The 27,494-nt window shown below is 47.6% G+C and overlaps 1 protein-coding gene across 5 annotated transcripts in view; it reads right to left on the bottom strand.

Annotated features, from left to right (window-relative positions):
• Nucleotides 1-27,494, bottom strand: part of ST7 (suppression of tumorigenicity 7) — a 139,723-nt gene that overhangs the window by 89,481 nt on the left and 22,748 nt on the right. Inside the window, exon 1 of one of the 5 annotated variants that reach the window (XM_068669540.1) lies at nucleotides 16,209-16,245. The exons of 3 other annotated variants lie outside the window; for them this stretch is intronic. In XM_068669540.1, coding sequence (XP_068525641.1) covers nucleotides 16,209-16,230 — 22 coding nt within the window. In that variant the 5' untranslated portion in view covers nucleotides 16,231-16,245. Of the gene's footprint in view, nucleotides 1-12,467; nucleotides 12,828-16,208; nucleotides 16,246-27,494 lie in introns of those variants that run through there. One more of the 5 variants, XM_068669539.1, reaches the window with a different exon arrangement.

Here is a 27,494-nt window from a genome sequence, read left to right as displayed (position 1 = left end):
GATGACACCAGGATTCCTGCAGCTGAGGAGGAGGCAGAGTATATCAACTTCCAGAGTGAACGCTAGGCTTGCAGGGAGAATCTCAAACACTGACTGCCAGTCCAGTGTTGGACGTGACCACAAAGCACATGAAGCAGCAAAATGTTCAGTGGCACTCGTAAAACCACAGAATGGTTTGGGTTGGAAGGCACACCAAAGCCCACCCAGCTCCACCCCCCTGCCATGTGCAGGGACACCTCCCACCAGCCCAGGCTGCCCAAAGCCCCATCCAGCCTGGCCTTGAGCACCTCCACGGATGGGGCAGCCACAGCTGCTCTGGGCAGCCTGTGCCAGGGCCTCACTACCATCTTTACTAAGAATTTCTTCCTCATGTCTAATCTGAATCTGCCCTCTTTCAGTTTAAAGCCATTCCCCCTTGTCCTATCACCACACCCCCTGGCACAGAGTCCTTCCACAGCTTTCCTGTAGCCTTTAGGCACTGGAGAGGTGCTCCAGCCTCTGACCATCTTTATGGCCCTTCTCTGGACTAGTATTTCCATGTCCTTCTTGTGCTGCGGGCCCCAGAGCTGAACGCAGTGCTCCAGGTGGGGTCTCCACTGTCATCTCAGAGTTGTGTTGTTTGCTGGGAAAACAGGGGAGAAAGCCTCGGCAGCTCTGCCACTAACCTCTCAATACATATTCTGAAAACACAAGATTTTCAGAGTGTAAGGAAACCTACCCAGCAGGAAAACCTCAGCAGGGCCACGCTGCTGATGCTGAAGGGGTGATAGGGCTCGGCTCAGAAACCTGAGCTCTGACCACAAGTGCCCCCGGAGCAGCTGGGAGCTGCAGGAGATTGCCTCAACCAGCAGAGACCTCCGGAGCTTTGCTCCGAGCTCCAAGACGCCAGAAGGCCTGGAGCAGCCAGCTGAAAGGGATCTTACAGCTGGGAGGGGAGGCATCGCTAAGGAGGACACAAGTGCATTTGCTGTACTTGTTCATTAAAGAAGGGAGAGAAAAAAAATAAAAAAAGATGCAAATTAAATGGAAATGCCTCATTCTGACAGGAGCTGCGAATAACACAGCAGCACACGGGGAGGCACAGCTGGTGCTTGGGCTCATTGCTACCACCCGGGCTGAATGGCAAGCAGGATTAGGAGCAAACCAGGCTAACACAAAGCAGCACTGGGCAGCTTCTGCCCTCCCACCCTCCCTCCCCAGCCCTGCTCTTTCTTGCTAACTGAACAGCTCCATCCCGCTGTTAATTCAGTGTACGACGGCAGGTTGCACCGAGCTGTGTGCAAGGTTAGGGGTTGGGCTCGTGCCCATTTTGTTACGGCACAGATTGCTGCCAGTGCTGCGGCGGGAGCCATCTGGGAGGAAGAGCAAATGCTCGGCTACTTAATTGGTGCTTTCAGTAAAATAGAGCACGGCCGGGATTGACAGACCCAGAGAAAATAACAAAAGCGGCCCTCGTGAAGGGAGGGAAGGAGAAAAGAGCCTGCCTACACTCCAGACTCTGAAAAGATCTGGAAATAAATAGGATTTGTGACAGCCCCCTGCACAGTGCTTAGCCTTTGGTGTTGCTGCTTCTCCAGCCCACTCTGAGAGACACTGCCCGATTTTCCCAACCCAAGCAGGAGCAGGGGGCCTGGCTTCATGGCACAATTCGTGGCACGTTCATGGCATGAACAAGCTCTTGTTCACCCAGCAGGTTGGTAACACACACTACAGCAGATGGACTATGCACCTCTTTGGATATTGGAGTAAAGGGAGACTGATACCTTGACTGGAATTTCTAAAATGGCCTCATTTACTAAAATTACTTCAATGGTATTTCCAGATTCCCTCTTTCAGTTTCACAATTCACAGATGTCTCCTGATTTCTTCACGGGAATCACAGCAGGTCTTCGTTCATGAAGGGTGGGCAGGATTGAACACCTCTTCGTATCTGCCCTCCCTACTACTTCTCTCATCTCCCCCTTCAAGTATAGGTGCTCCAGCTGCCTGTTTGGCAGATCAGATTTTAGCTCTCACATTTCCCAACTCCCCCTAATTTGAGGATTTCAGTATCTTCCATGTTGCAGCCTTCCTTCTCTCCTCTGTTAGCTCATCACACCTCCCCAGTTTCCTTGTTGCTCAAGAAAGAAGTTGACCTGGCCTCCTCCTTCAGGTTCCCAACTGTTCTGCAACTTATTTCAGTCTCCACACACAGATCAGCCAACACCTGATTTTGCAACAGTTTACATAATACATTTTGTGCTCTGTTCCTGTTTTTGTAAAAATCTCAGAAGTTATTAAACCAGCTCAAGTTCAGGAATTAGATCCAGAGCAGAACACAGCTGGCAGGGTGTCTGGTATAAAGACTAGCTTTTATACCACCTTGGACAATGATTAAGTGCTGAACTGTTACTGGTAATGCCTGCATAAATCTGAGAAGGCTCTTCTCACCTCCTGCTCTCCGAACTGTTAATGCTCTGCCACCGTGGATCAATAAAATGTAGCTGGGCCTCCCCAAAAGCCAGCATTTTAGGGAAGTGTGGCCATATCTACCAGTAGGGCAATTAACACCACCTAATATCCATTTTCTTGGCATCTTCCCAATATACAACATTAGCTTTGCAGAAACTTCACCAAAGGGCTGGCTGCATGGACAGGAGATCAAAGAAAACAAAGTTACCCATTTGTTATGCTTGGAAACTGTAGTTCGTCTTCAGCAGATGTGAACTTCAAACCCTTTATCAAAGGTCATTCATGCATGTTAAGAAACCTGAGAGTGTAACAAACAAGCCCATATTTCATTTGGAGTTCTAACAGCTACAAGAAATGTTAGGGAAGATACTAAAAACAAAACCAAGAAACCGTGTCATCATTTTTACAGAAATGTTACTTTTAAGCACTTTGACCTGTCTGCACCCACATTTTTATGCAATATAGTTCACAGCCATTCTTATTTCAGCTAAGAAAGCTTGTTCAATTAACCTTAAACCTACAGCTGGTTAACTCAATCTAGCCCTAATTGAGAATCCACATAGTTTTCTTTTGTATCAGCATAATTAACCTTGTTTAAAAAAATCACACTTTTACTTAAACCTAAGGAAGGACAGTTACAGACAAACCTTCTCAGGGCTCACCTACAATTGCTGAGAAGAGGAATCACAGAAAAGACTGATCACATCAATCACCCTGAGCTCTTAAGAGCCCAGCACAAAGGGTTTTGACACCCATTTAGGACAAGCCTTTCATTGCTCAATACCATATTGACGTGGTGTTCCAGAGAAAAGGGGGCCAGCAGCAAATGGACAATGCCGAGACGTGACTGCAGTGACTCCGACCATACGCCAACTGCTGCTGTTGGCTTATTTTTGGGCATTAGCCTCCTGCACTAGCTGGTGTGCAATCACTTCCAGAGAAGCAATCAGATACAACATCGGTCCCTTAAGGCCATGTTTGGCCTTGGGCTCAGCTACGAGGCCCTGGAAAAAAAGCAACTTTATAAAGAAAAAGGAAGCCAACTCTACTTCTGCTCATCACTAGTGCCCCATTCTCCTTGCAAAGAATGAAAGCAAATGCCATGTTGCAAAATAAATGATATGGTGATTTTTATTATGTTGAATTATGGTAATTTTTTGAGTGTTCGAAACTATTTCTTGCAACACAATTGTTGTATCATGGTTATCTTGTTCACCAATTATTTTAAAGTTTAGTTTCTCACATTGCTAATAACAAGTTTATTTTCATTAAGTATCAGTCTGAATGTGTCCACCAATAACTTTTGCTATTATTTGACTGGTCATCCTCATTTTCTTCTTCTAAATTATTTAATCCAACCAATTCTGTGAGCATGGATGCTAGAACACAGAGGCACAGCCCAATAACTACTTCCCTTCGCAAGCTACTTCTACACTGAACTGACATAAAGATGGGACTAAGGGCCAGATTTTGGCCAACTTCATAAAAACAAACAAACAAACAAAGACTCAAAGCGATCAATAAGCTCTAGCAGCTGATTTGCAGAGACTAAGTCCTCATTTCTGGAAGGCAGCTTGGCAGCATGCCCCTGAGATACTTCCAGCCCTCTCCTGTCGCTCCATCTGCATTGCTGCTGGAGATGTGAGGCTACTTCAGCTTCCAGGCACGCTTAGACTTCTGGGCTCCACACAGGTAGGAGCAAGCAGAGCGGCTACCTGCTGCTGGGCTGCTGTGGGACTGGGCTTCCAGCTCCTGGAGGGAAGCAGTGAGATCACGGCTTCACGTCGGCAGTCGCAGACTGGGTGGGGAGGTGGTTTCAGGCTCTTCATTTTGTTCTGAAACAATAATATTCTGAAATAACTGAAAATGTGCAGCTACTGTTAGGCTGCGCCTCGCCCTGCTTCCAGACACACATTGCTTTGTTCCCCTGGGAAGTGTTTATGTTCGAGGGGACATTATTAAGGATGGCAAGTCCCAACCGGAGCCTTTTCTTCTCGTCTTTTTACATAGCTCTGTGTGGCCATACATACAGTCTTTATTTTGTGGATGAAACAGATCACAGATCACAGAATTTCTAGGTTGGAAGAGACCTCAAGATCATCGAGTCCAACCTCTGACCTAACACTAACAGTCCCTACTAAACCATATCCCTAAGCTCTACATCTAAACGTCTTTTAAAGACTTCCAGGGATGGTGACTCCACCACTTCTCTGGGCAGCCTGTTCCAATGCCTCACAACCCTTTCAGTAAAGAAGCTCTTCCTAACATCTAACCTACCAAACGTCACTACAGACACACAAACCGGGCCCAGCCCAGCTAAATGCCAGACACGTAGCTCGGCGAGCTCCTGGGCACTGCAAGAACCCCACATGTTTATACTTACAAGGACAACTCTAGAAAAATGTCTTGTGTAAAGACCTTTGGAAACCCGTTCTTTCCATGTCTCTCTGCATGGACAGATCAGCAGTGCTTTATCCTGGGTAGGCTTAATTAATTCATTAATTGAATCTTCTGGTCATTGTAGCTTTTGTATCCTTATGGGCTGGGGCAAAACCCACTAGTCCCACGACAGCATGGCAGCTGTACATCTGTACAGATGATAAGCCATACACTGTAAAGACGGTGCTATCCGTGTCTTATTTTATGCACTTGAGGATTCCTTCATCCCGGAGCCATCTCCTTGTGCAGTCATTACATTCGTGAAGCCTCAGAACGAAGTCACTGGCAAGTCAGAGATCTGGCAGGGATACGCTCCCGTTTGTAGTGCTGCAGAAACCATCCTGCTGCTGTCAGAAAGGGACACCGCCGTATCCCCCCGTACAATCTGAATGCATGAGGCCTCTCACATTTGGGTGGTTTCCTGGGGGAACTTCCACTCTTGAATGAGACGCTTTCAGCTCAGCTCTTGCTGCTTTTTTATCTGTCTGCTCATTTCCACTGTTCGGAGCTTTTTTCCATCCATCTGCGCAGGCAGCCTGATTATCACCCTCTCCGCTCTGCACATAATAATAACAGCTTATCTGGAGTTATCGCTGTGGACCACGCAAGCAGAGAATAACCAGGCTGATAAATGCTGCCGAGCTGCAGGAACACTCTCCCCGGCTTACTTAACCCTCTCGCAGACCTCCACCTCCGCTCACTGCCTGTAAAATTTCCAGGGCTTCTTAGCTGAAGTGCTTGGTTTCGTTTCCTTCTGGACAACAAGGAACAGCATGGGATCTTCACACATGACTCGACACGTCTCTTTGCCCAATAATTCTGTATTTCTGATGTATTCTCTTCGATAATCTAAATCAAAGCTTGAATGTATTTTAGCATCCAACTGCTGATTTGGGTGACTCTTTATGACACCTGTGTAAATAGAGCAGCACAGCTTACTGCTGCTGAGACAGCCTTGGGTACCTTGCTACTGCCAGTAAGGAAGGCAATTATATATTTCTTTCTGTCATGTTTCAGTAGTACTAATTATAACACCTTTTTGTTTGTTTGTTTTTACATTTGTGACCAGCAGCTTTTTCCTCGTGCTCAGCTTGCCGAGAATCAGTGTGAATCAGGGTAAGTATTGGCAAGCCAGGGATTTCTGCAGTTCGGGTTCTGCTTGAGATGCTGTCTCCTTGCAGCAGTTTTCTCTGTTCTTGCAGCAGAGACAGACTCAGCTGCCATTTCCCGTGCTCCACGGAGCTGTAATACCTGCTCTTCTCCTTGTAATTCTCCTTCTAGTAGTGTCCTCATCATATGATCCCTTGCTACCCTTAAAAAATGCAGAGAACATGTAAAGTGAAGAATATGCGATCCCCTTTTTCTACTGCCATCTGTAACTGAGTACGTTTTCCTTTTGCTGCACTTGCATAAAACTGTACCCTCTTAGAAGTCCTCGATGCACCACAGGACAGCTACTTCCACGTTCAGATGAGTACAGAGGAAAATCCACACTCGCAGCAGCTTTCCAAGACTCAGTCCTAGCAACAAAATCTAAGCCAGCATTTGCTGGCATGATGACATGCATGAAATCATATTCTCATTGTAGATGTAAAATCACTGGGCTAATGAGTGGCATGTTAAATGTAAGAGCAGAAGCAAAGGGAGATGGACAATCTTTCCACTGGCATCTTCAAAACCTTCTCAGGGCATCTTAAGCTACAGAACTTCTAAGCACAAGTCACATTCTTCCAGAACTCATTCCTACCACTCTCTTATCCTTCTTCCCTGTTCCGTCAATCCTTTATAAAAGCTGTTTAAGGGTTATACAAATGGGAAGAGCCCCCACTCTAACTACATAATTCCTCTGAAAAGCTCACCAGTTTTGTACAGCTTCATTCTTGGCTCCTGCTTTAGGCTGAGCCACTGTCTGGCACACCTTGAGGGTCACCTCAGCATCCTTCATTTCAGTGCACTGAGGAAAGATCTTCCCAGCCACTGGATTTCTTGAAGGAGGTCATATATATCTGAATTTAATTTTGTACCACTGCCTTCGAGTCCCACAAGAATTTCCCTTCTAATTCCCACGTACTGATCAAAACACTTGATATACCTCAAGATGTTGATTCAAGATGAATCCACAAGGAGTCTCAGGACTCCTAAAATACTTTCCACATAATGCTGGGAAGCATGGCACATTTCTTGGTCTAGATATAATGTGGGTCCACTCACATTCCTGGTTTCTGAGCATCATAATTTCATCTTTTAGCATAAGCTTCCTCTGGGCCTGAAACAGCAAAGTCAGCCAATTTTCCACTGAGCTACACAGCGTAGCAAGTGTTTTCCTCTGTAGTTTTACAACTTAATTCCCTGTTCTAGAGGCTCAGTGCCCTGTCCTTTGCAGTAAGGAACATAAAGGCGTTTCTAAGGTTCTTTCAGCTCTTGTTACAGATAGCGACCTTCAGATGAAAGGTTCTAACCAGAGGCATTGCATCGGTGTTTCACCAAAGAAGAAAGATACCTGCTCATCCCAAAACCTGCAATACTCTGTCTCCCTGAATCTCCAGTGCTCTCTTCATAGCACTTCCTAGACCTTTTCCTGGTGCTTCAGTGATGAGTAGGCTCTTCCAGCTAAGATGACAATAAAGGGCTTAATTGTTCTGCGAGTCATTTTTTTAGCTGGGCATTGACACTAATTACCCCCCAAATACACAAAACTCCAGTGCTTCTACACCAGCTCAAATTACAGGCCATGTACTGTACTTCCCATCTGGGTCATGTGGCCCAAAGGGACTCCAATAACCTCATCAACTGACCTTGGGCTGAAAGATTTATGCCCGTTTCTGGTTCTGTAAATCAAACTGGTCAAAGCTGAAGCTTGTTTTGATCTCCCATCATTTTGCAAACAAACAGATGGGCTGAGCTGGTATCTGTCTTTGGATGTAGACTGGAAGTCGGTCCTGCTTTGAAGGAGGTGCTGGTCCCTTCAACATAAATTCTTCTGTGATTTTTGTCTTTAATTTGAAAAAATCTTGTGTCACCTTTAACCATCAAGGGCCTCTCTACTAATTATAGCTTATGATTTTAGTTATGGCAAGGACTGACTGTAATTAAACAATCTGGGGGAAAAAGTGGGGGGGAGGGTGTACCCCATTCACTGCCTGCACCTTCAGATTTCTTGCCTGTTGCAGAAACTCACATGTTAACTGCACTGGAGATTAGACTTGTGTTCAATAACTTTCCATTAGACCCTTGCAACCTCCAAAATCAACGGGACAGGAAAGGGGACTGAGGGCTTCAGGAGCCAGATGGTCTGAGACTGTCAGGTACACAACTCAAATCCAGCCTGCAAGATGTCTCCATTCACCCCAGCACTTTTCTTTGGGAAGGAAGAAAGGGCAATGCATACCTAAACTTTCCAAACAGCTGCATGCTTGAGGACAGCTCTACGCAGTGAATTCGAACTGCCATTAGCTCCCTTGCAGGTCGGGATGGTGAGAGGAGGCAGGCACAGTGGCCCAGGACAGCAGCAGCCACATCCACCATCCCATGCAGCTGTGGAGCTGGGTCCTGGGCATCCCACCCTCTAATGAACGGAGGAATGAACCTTTGGTCCAGCACTTGGCCATTCACTTCAGAGATTGTCTCTTTTGAGCTAGTAGAAATTGCTCTTAATATCCAGCACTGCGGTCTCTCAATTCTCAGTGTTGATGGCTGCTCTTTTGCAGGGTTTCATAGGACTGCTCTCCTGATGCTGTAAAATCACTTGGTGCGACCATTCCCTGTTAATGCATTCTGGCTGGGAGTTTGGAAAAAGAATAAAAAAAGCCCAGGGATGAAAGCACTTTGTGAAAAGACAGACTAGAAGATAGTGCAAGCAGGCAGGGTTTCCATTTCCCTACAGAGATCACAGAAGCACAGCACGGCTGAGGTTGGCAGGGACCTCTGGAGGTCACCCAGTCCAACCCTGCTCAGGCAGGGACACCCTGAGCTGGCTGCCCAGGCCCATGTCTGTGTGGCATTTGAAGATCTCCAAGAAGGAGACTCCACGACCTCTCTGGGCAGCCTGTGCCAGTGCTCAGTCACCCAGACACAGCACAGAGGTGCTGCCTGGTGCTCAGGGGGAACCTTCTGTGTGCCACTTTGTGCCCACTGCCTCTTGTCCTGGCTCCATCCTCTCTGTACCCTCCCCCGAGGTATTTATAGACACTGACGAGATCCCCCTGAGCCTTCTCCTCCCCACGCTGACCGGCCCCAGCCCTCTGCGCCTCCCACCCCAAGCGAGGTGCTTCCACCCCCTGACCACCCTGGTGGCCCTCCCACGGTCTCTTCCCAGCCTGTTCATTGCAGCCCTGAGCTGCCCACCTCTTCGTGCAGCGCTAGGTTAAGATACTCCAGCAGGAGCAAGCCCAGCGGTAGGAAATCACCTCAGTGTCTCACAGCGCACTTGTAGCCTCCCAGCAGCGCTGGGGCGTGTAATTCCCTCCCCGCTGCGTCACTCTGCCTGCGCTACCTGAAGCACACGCGGCAGGTATGAAAGCAGCTCTTTGAGCACCTCTTCGCCAGCTCTGTGGGCTCCAAATGCACCCTGCCAAGCTCCTTGGCAGCACAGGGAGAGATTTTGCAGAGCCACATTGCCCCAACCTTCCCCGGGACTGCCGAGCCCCTCCAGATGTGCTGCTTGTCCCGTGTCGCTTTAATTTGTGCTGTGGTGTCTCTCCCGTAGGCCTAAAGGTGGGAGTCAGAGGAGGGAGGTGTGCTGGCCCTGGGGATGTCACCCTCTTCTCCCTGGCCTCCTTCTCTCGGGGCCCAGCTCCTCCCAGCCCAAGGCCCCGCCGCGTTGTTCATGCTCCCCGGGCTTGGTGAGGCACTGACACACTGCCATGACATTTCATGTTCAAAGAGATCTCACTCTCAACTCCATTTTTACTCAAAGTTTTCCCTTCTACAGACTCTGAAATGACCTGAGCAAGAGGATCCACCTGTCAGTTCAGTGGGAGAGGTGACACAGGCGGCCAGCTCAGCCCCTGCCACGTGCACCTCACAGCCCGGCACCTCACGGGGTGGGGACGGATGGGAACAGAGGCACCGAGGATGAACGACCTCCACCCCATGGGCCTCCCGTGGGGCTTACCAAGAGGGCACGCGATCGATGGAAAAGACTGAGCATGACCACACGGGAGCTGCCACCTCAGGGCCCGGCTCCCTGCACGGACATTTTCCTTCACAACTCCCCAGCTCGCAGCATGCCGCGGGGTTAGCATCTGCCCGTTCATCGCGTCCCGGCCCTGTCATGTCGGCACTGCCCCGTGTTTGTCTTTCCCAGCGGCCCGGAGGAGATAAGCACACGGCTGTGTCTCTGCGCTGCCCTGCGCTATCTCCCGCCGCCCTCCTCACTGCCGTTAGAAGGGAAAAGCAAAAACAGAGCTGCTGGGGGGGGGGGGGGCGTGTTTGGCCTTTGAAGTATTTGTGTTAATGAGTGACAGAGGGATCTAACCCGGGATCTGCTCCATGCTGAAGCCGAAGGATGAAGCGATGGTTTTTCTCGCTTGCTGTTTGGTTTGGTTTTTAATCAGAGTAAGAAAAATGTGAACGCCTCAGCCTCTAAATGCTAAGGGTAACCAGCAGGATGAAGGAGCTGCGATCTGCTCATTTCGTGCTTTTTGGGCAGCTGCAGCAATGGCTTCTGTAGTGTTTCCAAGGACCCAACGAGGCTGACTTTTATTAATTTACTTCAGCATTACACAGGTCTGCCCAGTGGACCCAGCAGGGTGCTGGCAGGACAGAAATATTATTAACCCTCATCTGGCCGCACCTGCCGCCCCACAGCTCAGCAGCACGAAGGCAGGAGCAGAGGGGAGGCCAAAAAGCCCTCATTTTGACTCTGTTCTGCCCAGATTAGTTCCCATTCAATTCTCTTTCCCTAAAAGCAAACCCTCTGGTTCCTGGTGCAGCAGTGGCACTGGGCGTGCAGCCTGCCCCAGCCAGAGCACCCACTGGTGCTGCATTTAAGTACTTCTGAGGGTGAATTAACACTGCTGGATCCTCCTGGGGGGCTGTAGGGGCTGTTACAGCCCCTGTTACCTCGGTTTTCTGAATTCACTTAGGTGGGAGCCATGGGAACAGAAGCAGCCCCAGCTGCTGGCGGTACCGACCAGGCAGCGCGCTGCGGCCGCCCCTCCGAGCCCGGCACGCCATTTATCGGGGCACTTGGTACTGCGGGAGGGGAGCCGGGAAATGAACACCGACCGCTTTCAGCTTCCCAGTGCCCGCAGGAGGCAGGTGCAGGGCTGATTTTATCTCACGGTGTGCTAACAAGCACTCTGCACGGGCACACACCCAGACGCACATGCAGGCTGCTCATAAATTTGGCGGCGGCACCAGCTGCAAACGCCACACTGGGCATTTCTGCTCCTATTCTGCCGATTGAGGGCTTCGGAGGGGTTGGCAGCAACACGTTGAGAGACGATTCTCAGAACAAAAGCAACGCCGGAGCGAATTTTGCTGCCAGTCTGCCTGACCTTGGCCGGGCTTTGTGCGGGAGGAGGTGGGGAGCTGCCACCCGGCATGGGGAGCGGTCAGCCCTCGGGGAGCAGGCTGTGACAGGCAGCAGGAGGTGATCCCGAGGTGTCCCCAGGCTCCCAGTGCTGCTCAGCAGCAGCCGAGCTGCAGAGCGGGTCCCAGCCCCACGGCTCGGGGCCATGCCAGCTCCCTGCCCGCCGTACCGCTGGGAGCAAGCCGCTGCTTCGCATTCGGCTCAGAAACGCCTGCAGCATGCAGTGTTATGTCTGCAAAAAGCACCGTGGAAGGCAAACGTTCGGCGTTTTCCAGGCATCAGATAATCACTGGATAAGGCAGGTCGCCCCACACAGCCACACCGAAAACATAATTTATCCAAAAACCCTGTCTTCATCCTCGAGCAGCTTAGCCAGGAGCTAATTGCTGTTCACATTGAAACAAACCCTGCCTGCTTCCCACGGCATGTGCCTACATCGCTTCTACACAGCAGCCTCAGCTACGGTTCTCCTGCACAAAGACCAGGAAGAAACCAATAAACAGTGCTGCTATTTTGGATTTGTCACCCATTTAGAAATTGAGGAATACTCCCAATATTTAGAATCCAACTTAACTCATTTAATTCTCCAGCCACGGGAAGGATCCCAGGAGAGCCTCCCTTCTCCCAGAAGCAAAACCGAAGCGATCGAGATTGTTTTTCCCTTCAGATTAAACCATCCTTCCTCGGCTCTAGCCCATCTAATGCTGCAGCAATCTCATCCCCTCAGCATCTCATCTGAGTACTGCATTCATCCACGCGGCTGCGACTACGGAGCATCGACAGACGTGATCTTATCAATACCATGTCCGAGTAAAACTGCCTTTATCCCCACATCCTTCGGCAGCCCGAACCCAACGATGCCAGCAGGGAGGATGCAGCCGCAGCCAGGAGGGAGATGCCTCCCTCCAGCACCTCTTGCCCCTTGGTAAACAGGCTGGCACCGCAGCTCTCGGCACAGGGAACGCAAGCGCCGGGATAAAACAACGAGACTGCCAGCCCTGATCAAAGAGAAAAAGGATGCGAGCAGGATGCATTTACTTACGTGAAGATTCAGTGCCAAACATGGCTGGCCCCCGATGCTGCTATTTTAAAAAGGAGAGAATAAAAAAGAGAGGAAGACGGAGGGAGTGTACGAGAGCAGGGATGAGACTGCTACACAGCAGGGGTCATGAAGCCAGACAATGCAGTCCAAGCTATCCAAGCTGCCAGGCTCTCCTCTCCTCTCTTCTCTTCTCCCCTCCTCTGCTCCACGCTGCAGACAGCTTTTCCTTGCCACCAAAGGTCCTTCTTCGGGCGGCCACAGGCAGGAGCTTCTGTTTTAAATCCAAGAGATAAGGAAGGCCGGCGTCCCTCCCGTGATAGCAGGAGGCAGAAATAGGTAGCAGCCACCAGATACTGCAATCCCCAGCCCCTGCTCTCAGTAAGACAATAGCATAGCTCATGCATACACTGGATGACGTCAGGACACTGCAAAGACTGACTGCTGCTAACCAGAGGCTCGCAGGGGGCTCGGATGGAGCACGGCGATTCAAATGGGAATGCCTTTGTCACCAAATGCAGAAGACAAAGAAGCCGACGTATACTTCCCTCCCCGATGATAAGCCCCCCCGCCCCGTGCTTTTAATGCCGGCACGGAAATATCTGCCGTGAATTCGCCCTTCTCTACTCGGCTGCACAAGATGCAAAGTGTTTCTTTGCAAACGCATCATGCAGAATAAATTTCCAGGACAAATGTCCTAGTAAATGCCATTTATGGCATATGCAATAAAGAATAATCACGAGTTTCCACCACTAACTCTCTTCATTATTCTTCCCTCAAAGGAAAATTAAATTCCTGGGCCGATCTACACTTCAAACATATTTTTCATGTGGCGCTGGCCAACTGTCTAATTTACTTAAATCTATTGTCAAAATACACTGTGGCAACGCTCTAACCATAATAAGTCACACATTTAAATAAAAAGAAAAATCCCAAACCACACTGATCCCAGCGATAATAAAAGCATCCTAGCAACCAAAGAAATATTTTATTTTTTATTCTTTTAAACCATCTAGATTTAGCATTTCTTAGCCTTTGCAAGTGCATTTTTTGAGTGCATTGGGCATATCTTTCCTGACACTCAGTAATTTCAAAATGTTCAAATGTAGAAACAAAGACCTAAGCTGACTCCTTCCAGTCCTACTGCAGACAAAAGGCATTTCCATGCCTTGTGCTGGCAAGAGCAGCGAAGCAGTAAGCTGACATTTGGAAGCCTGCAGACATCGGGGGTCATCTGTAAGAAAGGCACTCTGGAGGGGGTAAAAATTAGAAGGTTTCTAATAAATCTCCCTGAGCCAGTATCTGCAGCTACTAACATGGCAAGCACCGGTAAGCGCTGCTAGTGGCCAAGAAGAAAGGGAACACGCACAAATCCATTAGGCAAAGCACTTAAAGGAAAGCAACCCCCCCATTTCTGATCTTGTGCAGATTAACTGTTACCAAACACTCCCACTGCTCTGCCTGCCGGGGGGGGGTGTGCGTTTTGTGAAATGCGCCGTGTCACTGTGGCTGGCAGGGTGGGAAATCGGGTAACGTCTGATGCTTGTAGCACCTTGCACCTGAGCATCTCAACAGCCTAAATCACTGGGGGGCCAGCCAGCCATTGACTGGGGACACCACTGCCCTAAGAGTAGACTGGAAAGCAAGGTATGAGTTGGAGCCATAGCTGTCCACTGCGACCCCAAGACCTATGCTCCTGGGGACAGGGGGAGCAGCCCCAAGCTCACACAACCCCAAGCTCACACAACCCTAAGCTCACACAACCCTAAAGTCATGCAACCCCAAGCTCACACAACGTGTGTGCCCAACGATGACAGTACGGACCCTCTACAACACGGGGCTGTATTGAGCCCCATCTCTTTGTCCTCATACAGAGGGCTGGGGGCACCTCCAAGGCACACCGAGCTCCTCTGGTGGCCGCCTCCGTTGGCACAAAATGCTCCTCAGCAGCTTCACGGCTCTCCACCCCGTTTGTCAAACAGACTCTTTGTACCCAGCACACACCCTGAGAACACTTAGTCCCACCAGGCTTTTGGGAGCATTTTGCTGTGTTTCATCCCTGGAACAGGGCCATGGGAGAGGCCGTACCCTGGAGTGAGACATCTCACAACACGCTCTGCAACAGGCAGCTTCTGATCTCTCCGCTGACAGATGGGACACTGGAGCATGCTGACTCAGACAACCTCTAGGCACTGACTAACCAGGTGTCCTCCATCTGTTCTTCAGCACCTGAAGTAATGACCTGGCTGTTCAGTCCCAAGTAAGACTTCCACTCATGTGCATGGGTGCTCAGCACCATGAAGACCTGTCCAAACTACTTCTGGCCACAGAGCTGTAAGGGCTGTGGCACAGATCCTCTGATGAGGCCCACAGTGTGGCTATTCCCAGAAATGAAGTTATTTTGGCTATTTAGAGCCAGTAACACCTCCGTCAGCTGTACCAGCTTGACAAAAAGCTGCTGTGTGTGGAGTGAAGCAAGCCTTCTGGATCAGCTTTCAAGTGACCCGGGCGAGCTCACAAAGGAAACGTGGCCATTATGTACCTACGCCTCCCAGCACCTTCAGACACCGACCTCTGGAACAAAAACCCTTGTGTTATCGTGCACTGGCCTAAGAATAAGTTGTGCTCAGATGAGCAAATCCGAACTCCCCACAGCATTGTTTCCAGGGAAGGTGACAAAGCTCAGGGCCTTCCAATGACATCCTTGAAGGTGTCAGGGAGCCCAGGCCGGCGGCCAAGTCCTCATGACACTGACGCATGTACCTCGTCCAAAAGCCCAAACAACCCCCGCAGTACTGTGGAGGATTTCATAACACTCCCCGTTACGTTTGCCAGGTCAGTGCTTTAGGTTGTAGGGAAAGTGACACTTGACAGACTACTGAAAGACCTTCACTGAAATTCTGTATCAACCCTATCTAAAACTCACAGCAAAATGCCTTTGAGGCAGTATCAAAACCTGTATCCTCTCTTCTGCTTTGGTGTGGCCATAACCTTGCAGTTCGGTGAGCTGGCTAGCAAAACACGGGATTTCTGTTTCCTAACCCGAGTTTTGCTACCAATTTATTCTACAAAGAAGGGTTAACCAATTTAATATCTGCCTATATGGAGTCTATCTATCTCGTACAGCTGTTCAGATTATGTAAATTAGCAGACAGAGAATGTCACAGGAAATCTGTAAGAATTATCATTGTCACGATCTGCTCACAATGTGCACAAGACACTGTTCAAACATTAAATTCATTTACAACATAACTTCCATATATTCCTCCACAAGCCAGCATGAAATATTTAAAGCAGCAAATATATATGCTATTCAAAGCTCTCTGCTCTATGCTCATGTCTTCCAGAGAAAGGGATGTGCTCCTCAACCTTAACCTCTCTTTGAACAGGTATTTTTTATTTCTCGATTTACTACTAAAGAGAAAGAATATATATATATTAGCTTATTTTGTCAGGGTGTGAGTCTAGACATTAAAGAATAGTTTGATTTTTAATAAAGCTAAAAAGGGAAATGTTCAATTTCTATATGGATATAAATTTCTGCTTTAGAATAATTTCTCTTGAAAATGGTGCAGGCAGGAAAGCGTGAGCTACTAACAGCAGTGAACTTGCATACATGCTTTACTCCTGATCCATTCCTATGGAAATCTTTCTTCTCTCTTGTTTACAAGAGACATTTCATTTTGAGTTTAATCCCCTTTTCCAGAGGAGAAACTCTAGAAAAGGAAAGGGAACCCATCGCACCTGTGAGGTGCTCCTGTGGCATCAGATCAGGAGGCTGCTTTCAGCAGGGGAGGGCTCGCCCATCTTCACCACGGTGAGGCAACTGATCTTACATATCCCAGTCTCCAGAGGTAACGCAGAGCTACCTCCATCGCCCTTAAAGATGGGTAAGGTTTTTGTTTAGTTCATTAAACTCTGCCTTACTGTCCAAGTACACTGCTCTGTCACGATACGGAAAGGTATTTTTAGGAGTTTACAAAGTTTAAGGTAGTTAAGGTGCTACTGGAAACCTCTGAGTGACTATGCAGTTAATCTGCACAATTCAACAGCTACCAAAAGGAATTTATTTTGCCTCTAGAAACATCAGCTCCCTCCTAAAACCACAGGCAGGCTACCCATCACCTCTGCTGTGAAGACCTCCAGCTTCTATAGGTTTTGTTAACTCCAGCAGCAACTGACACACCACATCTATGTGACACCAGCTGCAGTGGTTTCACATCAGTAGGCAGCTCACCTCCACCACATTTGCTCTCTCACTCCCCCTTCTTAGAACAACTGGGAGAAAACATGATGGAAAAAGCTCAAAGGTTGAGATAAGGACAGGGAGATCGCTCAGCAACTATCATCATGGGCAAAACACACTCAGCATAGCGAGATTAATGTATTTTATTACCTATTACTAACAGACTAGAGCAGTGAGAAACTAAATGCAAACTAAAAACACCGTCCCCCATCCACACTCTTCTATGTCCTCCCCACAGGCAGCGCAGGGGAACAGGGACTGGGGGCTGCGGTCAGTCCCTGACACTTTGTCTCCACTGCTCCTTCACGGTCCCTCTTTTCCCCTGCTCCCCATGGGGTCCCTCCCACGGGATGCCATCCTTCCTGAACTGAGCCTGCGGGGGCTGTCCACAGGCAGCAGCTCTTCAAGCACTGCTCCCGCATGGCTCGGTACCACAGGGTCCATCCCCCAGGAGCAAACTGCTCCAGCACGGGTCCCCCACAGGCATCAGCATCCCCCAGACCCCCTGCTCCTGCGCGGGCTCCTCTCCACGGGCTGCAGCTCCGGCCCGGGGCCTGCTCCTGCGGGGGCTCTCCATGGGCCGCAGCCTCCTCCAGGCCACAGCCACCTGCTCCACCGGGGGCTCCTCCACCCATGGGGGGGCTGCAGCGTGGAGATCTGCTCCATGCGGGACCCATGGGCTGCAGGGGGACAGCCTGCTCCAACAGGGGCCTCTCCACAGGCCGCAGGGGAACTGCTGCTGTGTGCCTGGAGCACCTCCTGCCCTCCTGCTGCACTGAGCTTAGGGGCTGCAGGGCTGGTTTTCTCACATTTTCTCACTCCTCTCTCCCAGCTGCTGTTGTGCAGCAGATTTTCCCCCCCCCCTTCTTAAATCTGCTCTCCCAGAGGCCCACCCAGCATCACTTACTGGCTCGGCTCTGGCCAGCAGCGGGTCCCTTTTGGAGCCATCTGGAGCTGGCTCTGCTCTGACATGGGGCAGCTGCTGGGCTCTGCTCACAGAGGCCACCCCTGCAGACCACCTGCTACCAAACCTTGCCATGTAAACCCAATACACCAACAAAACACTGCAAGGCCTTCTTTCAGGCTCTGGAGCATAACGGAGCGGAATGGCAGCACACAGCACTGAGCTGCAGCTCCATGTACACTTTCTCGGGTCATATTTTACTCAACTTCACTGGCACTTAAATTAACTTCAATCAACATTTCTGGTGAAAAAAATTGAAACCGTGATTATACCGGTTTCAGAATCTTCAGTGCTGATACAACTTCACCACAAGGAAATGTCTGAAATGCTTCATTTTTGGAAACACAGGATCTCTCCCACTGCCCAGGCCAGCAAGTGGGAGCTGAGGTGCCTGGTTCCCATGAGCAGGACCACAGCAGGAGCCAGGCCACCCAGAAGCTGGGCACGGGGACTGGAAAATATCCCTAGATATCTGAGCCATTCCCCCTTTGCAAGTCACAGTTCCCTTATTTCATTGGCACAGAAAGGAAGGAGTCAGCTGGCAGAAAAAAAAATGTCAAGGTCTCTATCCTGATCAACATATAAAGCGGAATTTAGCCCGGACTGGTTTACTGACTGCAGGAATTGATTTTTCTTATTTTCTCTTGTACTGATTTTTTAGATGTTTCTGTACAGCCTATATTGCACTTATGCAACTCCATTTCATGAAAACAAACAAACAAAAAGCAGTAATTTTAGCCAACTAATGCCTCAAACAACTAAGTTTTCTGAGGAAAACATACACATGCACACACACACAAATGACGAGAATATGTACTTTGTTTGCCACCAAAAATCTTTTTATGTCTGTCGGTCATAATCTGAGAGATGAAGTCTAAATGACAGATTGCATTTTTGCAAAGAGATACAATGAGCCATAATAGCCAATTAGTATATTATTGCAGTATCTTTCAACTTCAATTTCAAAAAAGAGCTTCAGCACTGCTCTGTAGGCAATTACTGCAAGCCGTTCGTTATGGGCAGAATTGATGCTCAGCAATCAGCAGAGAAGCTCCTTGTCTTCTGCATCCCGCAGGACACCCCTCTGGGACACACCTAATGGCCATGAAGCTCTGGCAGTTACGAAATGGTAGAGCACTGTGCACAGAAAGCTTTATGAAATAAAGCTTTGTTACATACAAGAAATGACAAAAAAAAAAAAGGATTAGTCCAGTGTAGGCACTAAATGCTAGGGGAAGGCTGAGGTTGTGGATGCCAGGCAGGTGTCTTGCTCTCTTCAGAGGGCTCAGTGTTTGCTCCTCATTAGCATCATGATCTTGAGGAAATCCCAAACCTCAAGCCTCTGTCTTTTCATGGGAACTAGGAAATTCTGTAGGTGACAAAGCCTTGAAATCATAAGCAATACAACCTACTTCTCCCCTGGTAGCCGCTGGACTCTACTTGAATTCCTGGGGTCCAATAACAGAGAGCAACAGAGCCAGACGGTACTCCCATTCCCTACAACAAATGGTACAGAGCAAGTCTGCCATTTTCTACAACCACTTCCCTTCCTAGACTCAGCGTGGGACTGAAGTATAATGCAATATTATTTTATAAATGTCAGAGTATGGCTCACCTTCTGTACAGTGTTGTCAAAAGATCAGGATGATGACTCAAATCTTTTCTTATTTCATTTTTGTTGGTTTGTTTTTATGTTTAAAACAAAACCAGCCAAACTGAAAACTGCTTATCCATAAATATGTAGACAGTTACCAACACAGTGGGACTGTCTACTCACTGTGTGCAAATGAAGTTTCAAATCCAAATTACATGCATTATTTTTTTCAATAGTAGCAAGTTCTGTGCCCCAACAGAGCATATATAATGACTTCATTAAATTCTGAGAGCAGATTTTGTCCCAAATACATTAAATTGTGATGAAATGGGGCCAGTACTGTATGTGAAAAATGTACCAGCAAAACACACTACCTTTTGATATGAGCCAGGAGAACACGAAAACAAAAGCAAACAATGAGCACTGTGGTTAAACTAAATACATTCAAGTACCAAGCTATTTAAATGCATTTTTAAATAATAAAATAGTAGAAGAAGAGTGCATATTTCCTACATTGAAGGAAATGCCTGAAATAGTTAGTTGGATTTTTTTTGCATGCTAAAATCTGGGTCATTTCCACAGATCTATGCCAAAGGACTGCACATATGGTACACATGAAAGCCTCAAATTTAAGAGTGAACAGAGGTGGATAACAAATTCAAAAAAGACTATAAACAAACTATCATTTCTTATGTAACGCTGAGGGATGACAGATTAGGATTAAGGCCTACTTGTACCAAACCACATACAAATGGTATCAGAGAGAACATGTGTGCCCCAGGAAAAAAAAAATAAATCCAATTTATATGCCTAAAAAGTAAGACGGAGAGAAGACCGAGAACAGTAGTAAACATTGCCAACACAGCATTATGATCCACATTAATAATGCTGTCTGATCTAATGCCAAAACTTCACAGTTGAGAGTCAGATTAAATTTAAATTACTTCTCAGACGGAATAAACACAGTAAGAATGTTAAATTTGATATTACAAATAGCAATGATTTCATCATTATGTACAGAAAAAAATTAAGGAGGATTTCTAAGCCTACAAAGGAATACCCACAAGGCAATACAGGGAGGTGTCCAAGGTATTTAGCTCAGCTTCCCAGAGGAAATAAGATTCACATGGATACACTCGGTGTGTGCATGAGTCCCTGCTTAATAACTCGAAGTGGTCAGCCACGGCAACCTAGCTTAGCGGAGGGGCCGGGGAAACCATGGCATCCTGCGTGTTCTGTGACAGCAAGTAATTAGATAGGGAGAAGGTGACTTACAAAGGTCCCTCCTGCATGAGCCGGTGCTGTGTTGAACACACTAGTATAAAAGAGCCCATGGTATAACCATGGGAAAACTTCAAAGGTTTATTTTTATTTTCCTATGTGAATAATTGTGTGCATAACATGGGATAAGCTGACACTGCAGCAATAAATACAAAACAGTTGCAGAGTCAGTCAAGAAAACAAATCCACTGGAAACTAAGCTTCACTAGTTCCACTGGACAAAACTTCAGTTATTTAAGGATTTCAGGTTTCTCAAGGCTTAGGATTTTTGTTGTGTCCCAGCCTCTGGGCTCCAACCAGCTTCCATGCTGTGCCAGCCCAGCAGAGTGGAGATGCAAAGTATCTCCCTTGAAATAAAAGAAAGAAAAATTCTCAACCATCAAATCCGGTAAATGCTTGGATACCTTGATTAACACAGCTTTTCTTGAGAAATAAAAGCCATTTTAAAAGTCAATAAAACAATGCAAGCAGCAGCTTGAGCAGTACTAGAAATCCCGTCTATGCACACTGCTGCACGCTGACGGCCATCGGTGAGGCTCAGACTGTGGGCTCCGGGCAGCGAGCCTGGACACAGCAGTCCCATCTGCTACACACTCAACAGTGGAACAGTAAAACCCCTCCTGGAAAGGCAGCGTTCCCCAGATTTAGAAAGACTTATCTGGATAGGGGCCAACCTGAGGAACACACGTCTCAGATGAGGAAACTTCCACCACACCGCTGAAGCACAGTCCCACTGGCTTTTATGGGAAGTAGGCTCTGAAACCTGATGGACACCTTGGAAATGTTCTCCTAAACAAAGCACTAGAGAAAACGTCAGGCGTTTTAGTCACGGTCACCCGACACGGTTAGAGGAAAATGAGGTTGGAAGGGGGGGTGGTGTTTGGCCTCCTCTTGGCACATTCAGCTGCACCAACATCCTTCGTGCCAGATGCCAGTCCCAGAGGAAAACTGCGGAAAGCCCAGCCTCCTGTGGGAACTCAGCTTTGGAAGGTCTGCCTCCACGAGGAGCTTACAGCACCTACTTGCTCACAGGCTTCCTCTCAGAGCAAAATGTCCTGCTGCCAAAACACGGAGGTGACTATCTCTTATGCCTTCTGTGTCGTGATGGACGAACACCATGGCACAAGCATGACTCTAAATGGGCTCGATCCTAAGTGGCACAGTAATTGAGCAGCAACTAAATGACCAGACATTAACCTTAGTCAAGTTTCTTGGAAACTATGACAGGAATTGTGGGTCTCCCCATGAGCAGACCACACTGTGCATGTCCCGTGGCCCGCGGCTCCCTTCCAGGCCCTTCTCCTGGTGGTACCCACGGAGCCGCTGTCTTCCAGCAGCACAAGGAGAGGATGGAGACGTGGGGGCTGCAATTCCCAACCTCCACAGCACTCATCTCGGGAAAGTGCTGTTCAGCACAATTAGAGCACTGATTTGAAGTAATTACCCTTCTTATCGCTTCAGCTGTCGCCAACCCTAGCAGTGCCTGTTTCTCTCCACTGACTACAGACAGGGTACACAGGGAGCCAGGCTTGAGTGGGTCAGAGGCAGACATCTACTGATGCGTAGATGAAGCATATCCTTTGTGCCTTGGAAATTTGGGGGAAATATAGGAAAAGGAGCTGGGGTCAGGAGCCTCCTACTTCAGGGAAGGAAAGGACTTGAAGGAAAGGACAGGTTAGGACCCTGCACTCCTAACCCCACCTTGCATGGTGCCCTATGCTACAGGTGCGAGGTCCCCTGAAGCAGGTCCCAGACCTCAGCACGACCAAGTCACCCAAAGAGCAGACGTTTAGCTGTGAGAGACACCTTTTTCCCTGTACACCTGCATAACTATCCATTACACCGCTGATTTAAGAGTATCTCGATACTTGGAAGCGCCGTGCCAAGTATATTCTCTGGCTTCAGCATCATGAAAGATTCACGAACCTGTGTCCGGTACTAGACAGCAAGGAGTTTATCGGCTTTATCAGCCCTGGCAGGAAGTTCGTGCTGAGCACGGCATTTGCAGGTACACAATGAAGATAAAATCGCACGTCGCTTCACTGAAGAGAAAGTCTCCCTTGCAATCAGAGACGTTCCTCCTTCTAGCAAAATAAAGCACGGAGACACATCCCTTGCAGGTCGAAGATTGTGTGGCCCTTTGGCACACTGGATTTATTTACTCAAAGCTACCCAAATCAGCCATCAGCCAGCCAGGAGAGCTTCAGTTTGGAGCAGAGCACATGCATACGGCACGTCCCCACCGCCAGCTGCAGGGCAAGCACATCTCCTCCGAGCGTCCCTCCTTGATTCTCCACAAAACACATCCATCTCGAGGCGACTGCAGGCTCCGCTCAGCGCTGTGTGCTGTCAGTCAGTGCTATTTACGCACTTCAGCCTCTGGCCCTGTTTACACTACAGGCAAGTAGTGTTTGACACCACTTATCCTTAGAGGAACATGGCTTGGTTGTTGGCCAAAAGGAAACCTCAGGCACAAGGAAGGGCTCGTCCCCTGCATGGGGCTGGTAGAGCTGGCTCCCTGCACCACGACTGCTCCACGGGACCTCTGCAGCACCTGCAGGACAGAGGCTCACGTGTCCTCCGCTCTTAAATTTAAGTGAAACAGCATGAGAAATGTATCCTGTATGCATGGTTTCTGAGAACTCTCAAGAGGACTGGAAGAAGATATAATCTGAACTATTTTACATGGACTTGTACCTTTCTGCAGCTCGTACCAACCATCACTGGGAACACTACACTGGATGAATGGGGTCAGTATGGCATATTCCCTGATCTCAACCATCACATCTGTTCATAAAATAGTAAAAACAGGCTTTCAGGCTTCATTACTTTTCTTGGTGCCAACCATGTGTTTGATTGAAATTGGAACCAAAAAATAACTTTCTGAACACGTTATAGATAGGGAAAAGCAAAGGGTTAAGCACTTTAATAAGAAAAGGATATGTGATATCAAGTGTCCAGCTATGAACACAGAGCTTCCCCTGGCATGTGGTGTCAGGTCCCAGGGAAAAGACCTCAGTGGAAAGTCCAACTATGTCTTAATCATGTGCTCAGCATGCCCCTTATTCCAAATACCTTTCGCATGTCTGTGCAGAGGGAGTTAAGGCTCTACTGGAACATTGCTCTCATTGTATACAATAATTGCTTCTTGCCAGAGCAATTATTTTCACAGAATATATTCTATGAAAAATAGCTCGCTTAGTTCAACTTCTGCCCTGCATTACAGAAGCAAATGAAAGCAACACAGATGTGAATTTATATTTCATCAGCAAACTAACCCTTCACCAAACTTTTCATTGTCATTTACTAGCTCGAATTAACATCAATTTAAATGCAGTTCATCAGATAACAGCTGCTTCAAGAAATGCCAGTAACTTGCTTTAAAATAGCAGAGAAGATGAAAAAAACAAGCAGCACTGCATAGCAGCACTGGCTGAAATGTGCCCTGTGTGTCCTTTGATAACCGCCTGTGCTGACGCACGGCAGGCTGCTCCGGACAGACACATGCTGCACACTCACTGTGGAAGCCAAAAGGGAATTGGAATATTTTAATTGCAAGAACCACAGCAACAGCTCAGCTCTGCAGCAGTGCGGTAGATTTACATGCAATAAGCTGCAGAGCCAGAAGTCTTCAGGGCAGGAGCTTTCTGAAGGGGTAATTTCCTGGTTAACAACATGTATTTTCTTTGAAATCTGCCTTTTTAATTGCTCTTGTTTTCCTTTGTTATTGTCTGCTTAAAACAGAGTGATTCACTAGTTTCTAACAGACAATGACTGTTATGTCTCCAGCAGTAAACACAAAGCAAAACCAAATCAAATAAAAAGCAGGTGATGGACAGTGTGGACAGCCCTCCTGCAAAGTCATGGTGAAATGGTAAATCTGCATCTCTAGGGATGTTTAAAACAAGAGCAAGACAGTCATATTCACGGATCTTTATTCAAGCCAAAACCCAAGCCAGGTGACAGGGGTATAGCAAGGTGGCCACTTATCCACCCACCCGGCCACATCCAAGCTCAGGTCCCACCCAGGTGCTCACGCAGGGTGCTCAGGGTCACGTCACCATGGGTTTAGAGTGGCTCCAAGGATGGAGACTCCACGACGTGTCTGGGCAACCTGTGTCTGACCAACCTCAGGGTCAAAAAGTGTTTTTTTATGTTTCACGTGTTTCAGCTTGTGCTTGTACCCTCTTGCCCTGTCACTGGCCCCACTGGGAATCCCACCTGCATTTGCATCTCCACCTGAAAGGCTGCAGCCCCTGAAACTCTGAAAGGTTTAAGAGTCTAGCACAAAAAGATTTTAGTACAGTAAGAAGTACTATTATAAGCATCAGAATAAATGTTTTTGCCTTTCACCATCATTAAAAAATACTTAGAAATTACAATATTAACAGGATTGCTTTACCAACCTATTAGTACAGAAGTAACTCTTTCAATTGCAGGCTAAGGAAAAAAAAACCATGCTGTGATGACATGGCTAAACATTTCCATGTCATCAAGCCCAATGAAACAGGTTGTTTTATGCAACTTGGACACTTCTGCAGATTAAAAAAAAAAAAAAAAAAAAAAAAGTAATTAGAAGCTTTAATTGCATATCCTCCCAAATCAAGGACTTTTCTACAACGTATTTTGGGGAATTACACAGCACAAGGGGCAGACAGTAGTGCAGAAACAAATAATGTTTTATATTTTTAAAAGTTACAATGCTCCTTATTGGTTCTTGAAAATAATCAGACAACAGATTTACTTATTTGACTTTGTTGCAAAACAACTGAAAGAGAGGTTCTGAATTTCCTTGATTTGAGGCACGAATGACCTCAGAGGAAAATATGACCTCCTCACTGAAGTCTTTGTGTTGTTTTTTTTCCTTCCAATTGACGGATGAATTAATATACTGTTGGCAACAAACAAAACTTTTCCATCCTCTTAAGACGCATCAATTTTAGCTCAGGCTGTACATTGAAAACCCCATTGTTTAATTTTCTCTCACAAGCAAGTAAATCCTTCCTTGTGCTGGCAGTACTCAGCCACGGCTTTGCTGCTTCTTCAGCACCCACCTACGGCTCTCTGTTACAGGTCTCTGCCACCTTTACCAACCCAGGAGATCAGCAGGTTCCCACTCATTCCAGAAAGTGCAAAACCACCTCTTTTTAGGAGGTTCACCCTGACCTTTTGCTGCAGCAAATGGTGTGGTCATGACCTAGCTAGCTAAACATACAGCCTTTGGCCACTTTCATACCCCTACATACCAGGTCAAGGAGTCTGACATTGTTCCCCAGCCAGTCAGAGCTCAGACTCTGGGTAACGTAGCCTTTAGATACCAGACATTTATGAGGTATTCCTATAAAACAGCTCCTATAAGAACTGTCAAATGCAGAACATCACTTTTTCATTTCAAAGATGGTTGAAGTAATTTCCGAGCAAAGCTTGAAAACAAACTGAAGATTCCCTAGTGTCAGAGACGCTGTTTAAATGGGAACGGAGTAGTCAATCCCAAATGACAAGACTTGATCTCAAGGCATGAGTAGTTTAGCGAAATGAAACACAGTCCCACAAAGGTGGCAGTCTTTGAACTCCCACCACAGCGGGATTTCACAAGGCACCTTTCAGTCAGGCTAACTCTCTTGCCTTTTTATTGATGTATTTATTTTGCACTGTGTGTGCTGGCTTCAAGCCGTCCCTGTGGCTTTTACCCTTTCGAAGTCTTACCTTTGTGAGCTCCCACACTTGCAAAGAAACCGTTTCTCTTTCCGCTTCCATCCCAAAACTCACACATCCTCTTTCTACATCCTGCCCAGCTGACCAGAAAACACAGACAGCAGAGCACAGTGAGCCCCCAGCACCTCCTGTACTCCTGGTAACAGCTTCCCAAGAGCTCCAGCAGGGTTTCTGCCTAAAAGCTCCACATTTTAGACCTGTGCTGGCTACACAGTGCCCTTCTGCGACATTAAGTATCAGCTCCCCCACATGGCGAGCACTGGCCCTTTCCACAGGCATGACACCTTGCAGGAGCTCTTGCTCCTCACTAACTTCGAGTCCAGACACAGATCATTCAAGGAACATGCTCACCCTGCCAAGGTCCAGAGATTCTCCATCAGCCCCCTGCCAGCCCCATCAGCAGAAGGAAGCCGAGGACAGCATCAGCAGTGAACCCCTCTGAGCCAGCGCAGCGTTCAGAGGAATTTTCCCACAGTGAGGATCACATTCATCACCCCACGCCGGGAACAATATTGCATTGTAATGTCTCTGGGATCCTAGCAGACGTAAGAAGAAACATTTAACCTCAGTAAGGAAGCTCTGAGAAGCATCTGAGCAATGCAGAGCACGGCTGCAGTACTGCATGGGAGGCTTTTTACACGTCAACCACACAGCTAAACACAGCGATGTGAACTCAAGTGAGGGATGAAGCCAGAAAGCCCAGGTTGTAATAAATCCTGAACGGCTGATGATCACGCACCCCTTCCACCAGCACCCTGCTACCCCCAGGCAGATAAAAGCAGTTGTCTGATCCTACAGACATACCTGGCCAAAAAAAAAAAAAAAAAAAGCAAACAAAAAAGACAGAAAAAGAAACACTGAAGATGAACTCAAAGTGCTTTTCTTACCTGTACAATCTTACAGAAGTGTCAATAGGAAGCAAACATGGTGATGTCTACATCAACACCACTGCTGGCTTCACTTCTTTTTCAAAAATTAATTGTTCCAATCCTTTGTCTTTTGTTTTTGGTTTTGTTGTTGTTGTTTGTTTGTTTTAAGTTTCTCTACCACGGTGAAGTCTATGCCCTCTTAAGAATTGGACTCATCTTATCTTTAATGGTCACTTATTATTCTTCTTAAAGTTATCTTTCTTAGCATTGTGACCAGAGCAGGATTTCACAGCCACTCTGTTTTTCTTTTGGCTAGGGAGCACTCTGAGCTTTCTCACAATCATTACAGCAGGAAAGCCGT

The sequence above is a fragment of the Anas acuta genome, chromosome 1, assembly GCF_963932015.1.
Source record: "Anas acuta chromosome 1, bAnaAcu1.1, whole genome shotgun sequence".
In the NCBI taxonomy this organism is placed as follows: Eukaryota; Metazoa; Chordata; class Aves; order Anseriformes; family Anatidae; genus Anas; species Anas acuta.
This window is presented reverse-complemented; position numbering and strand designations above follow the sequence as displayed.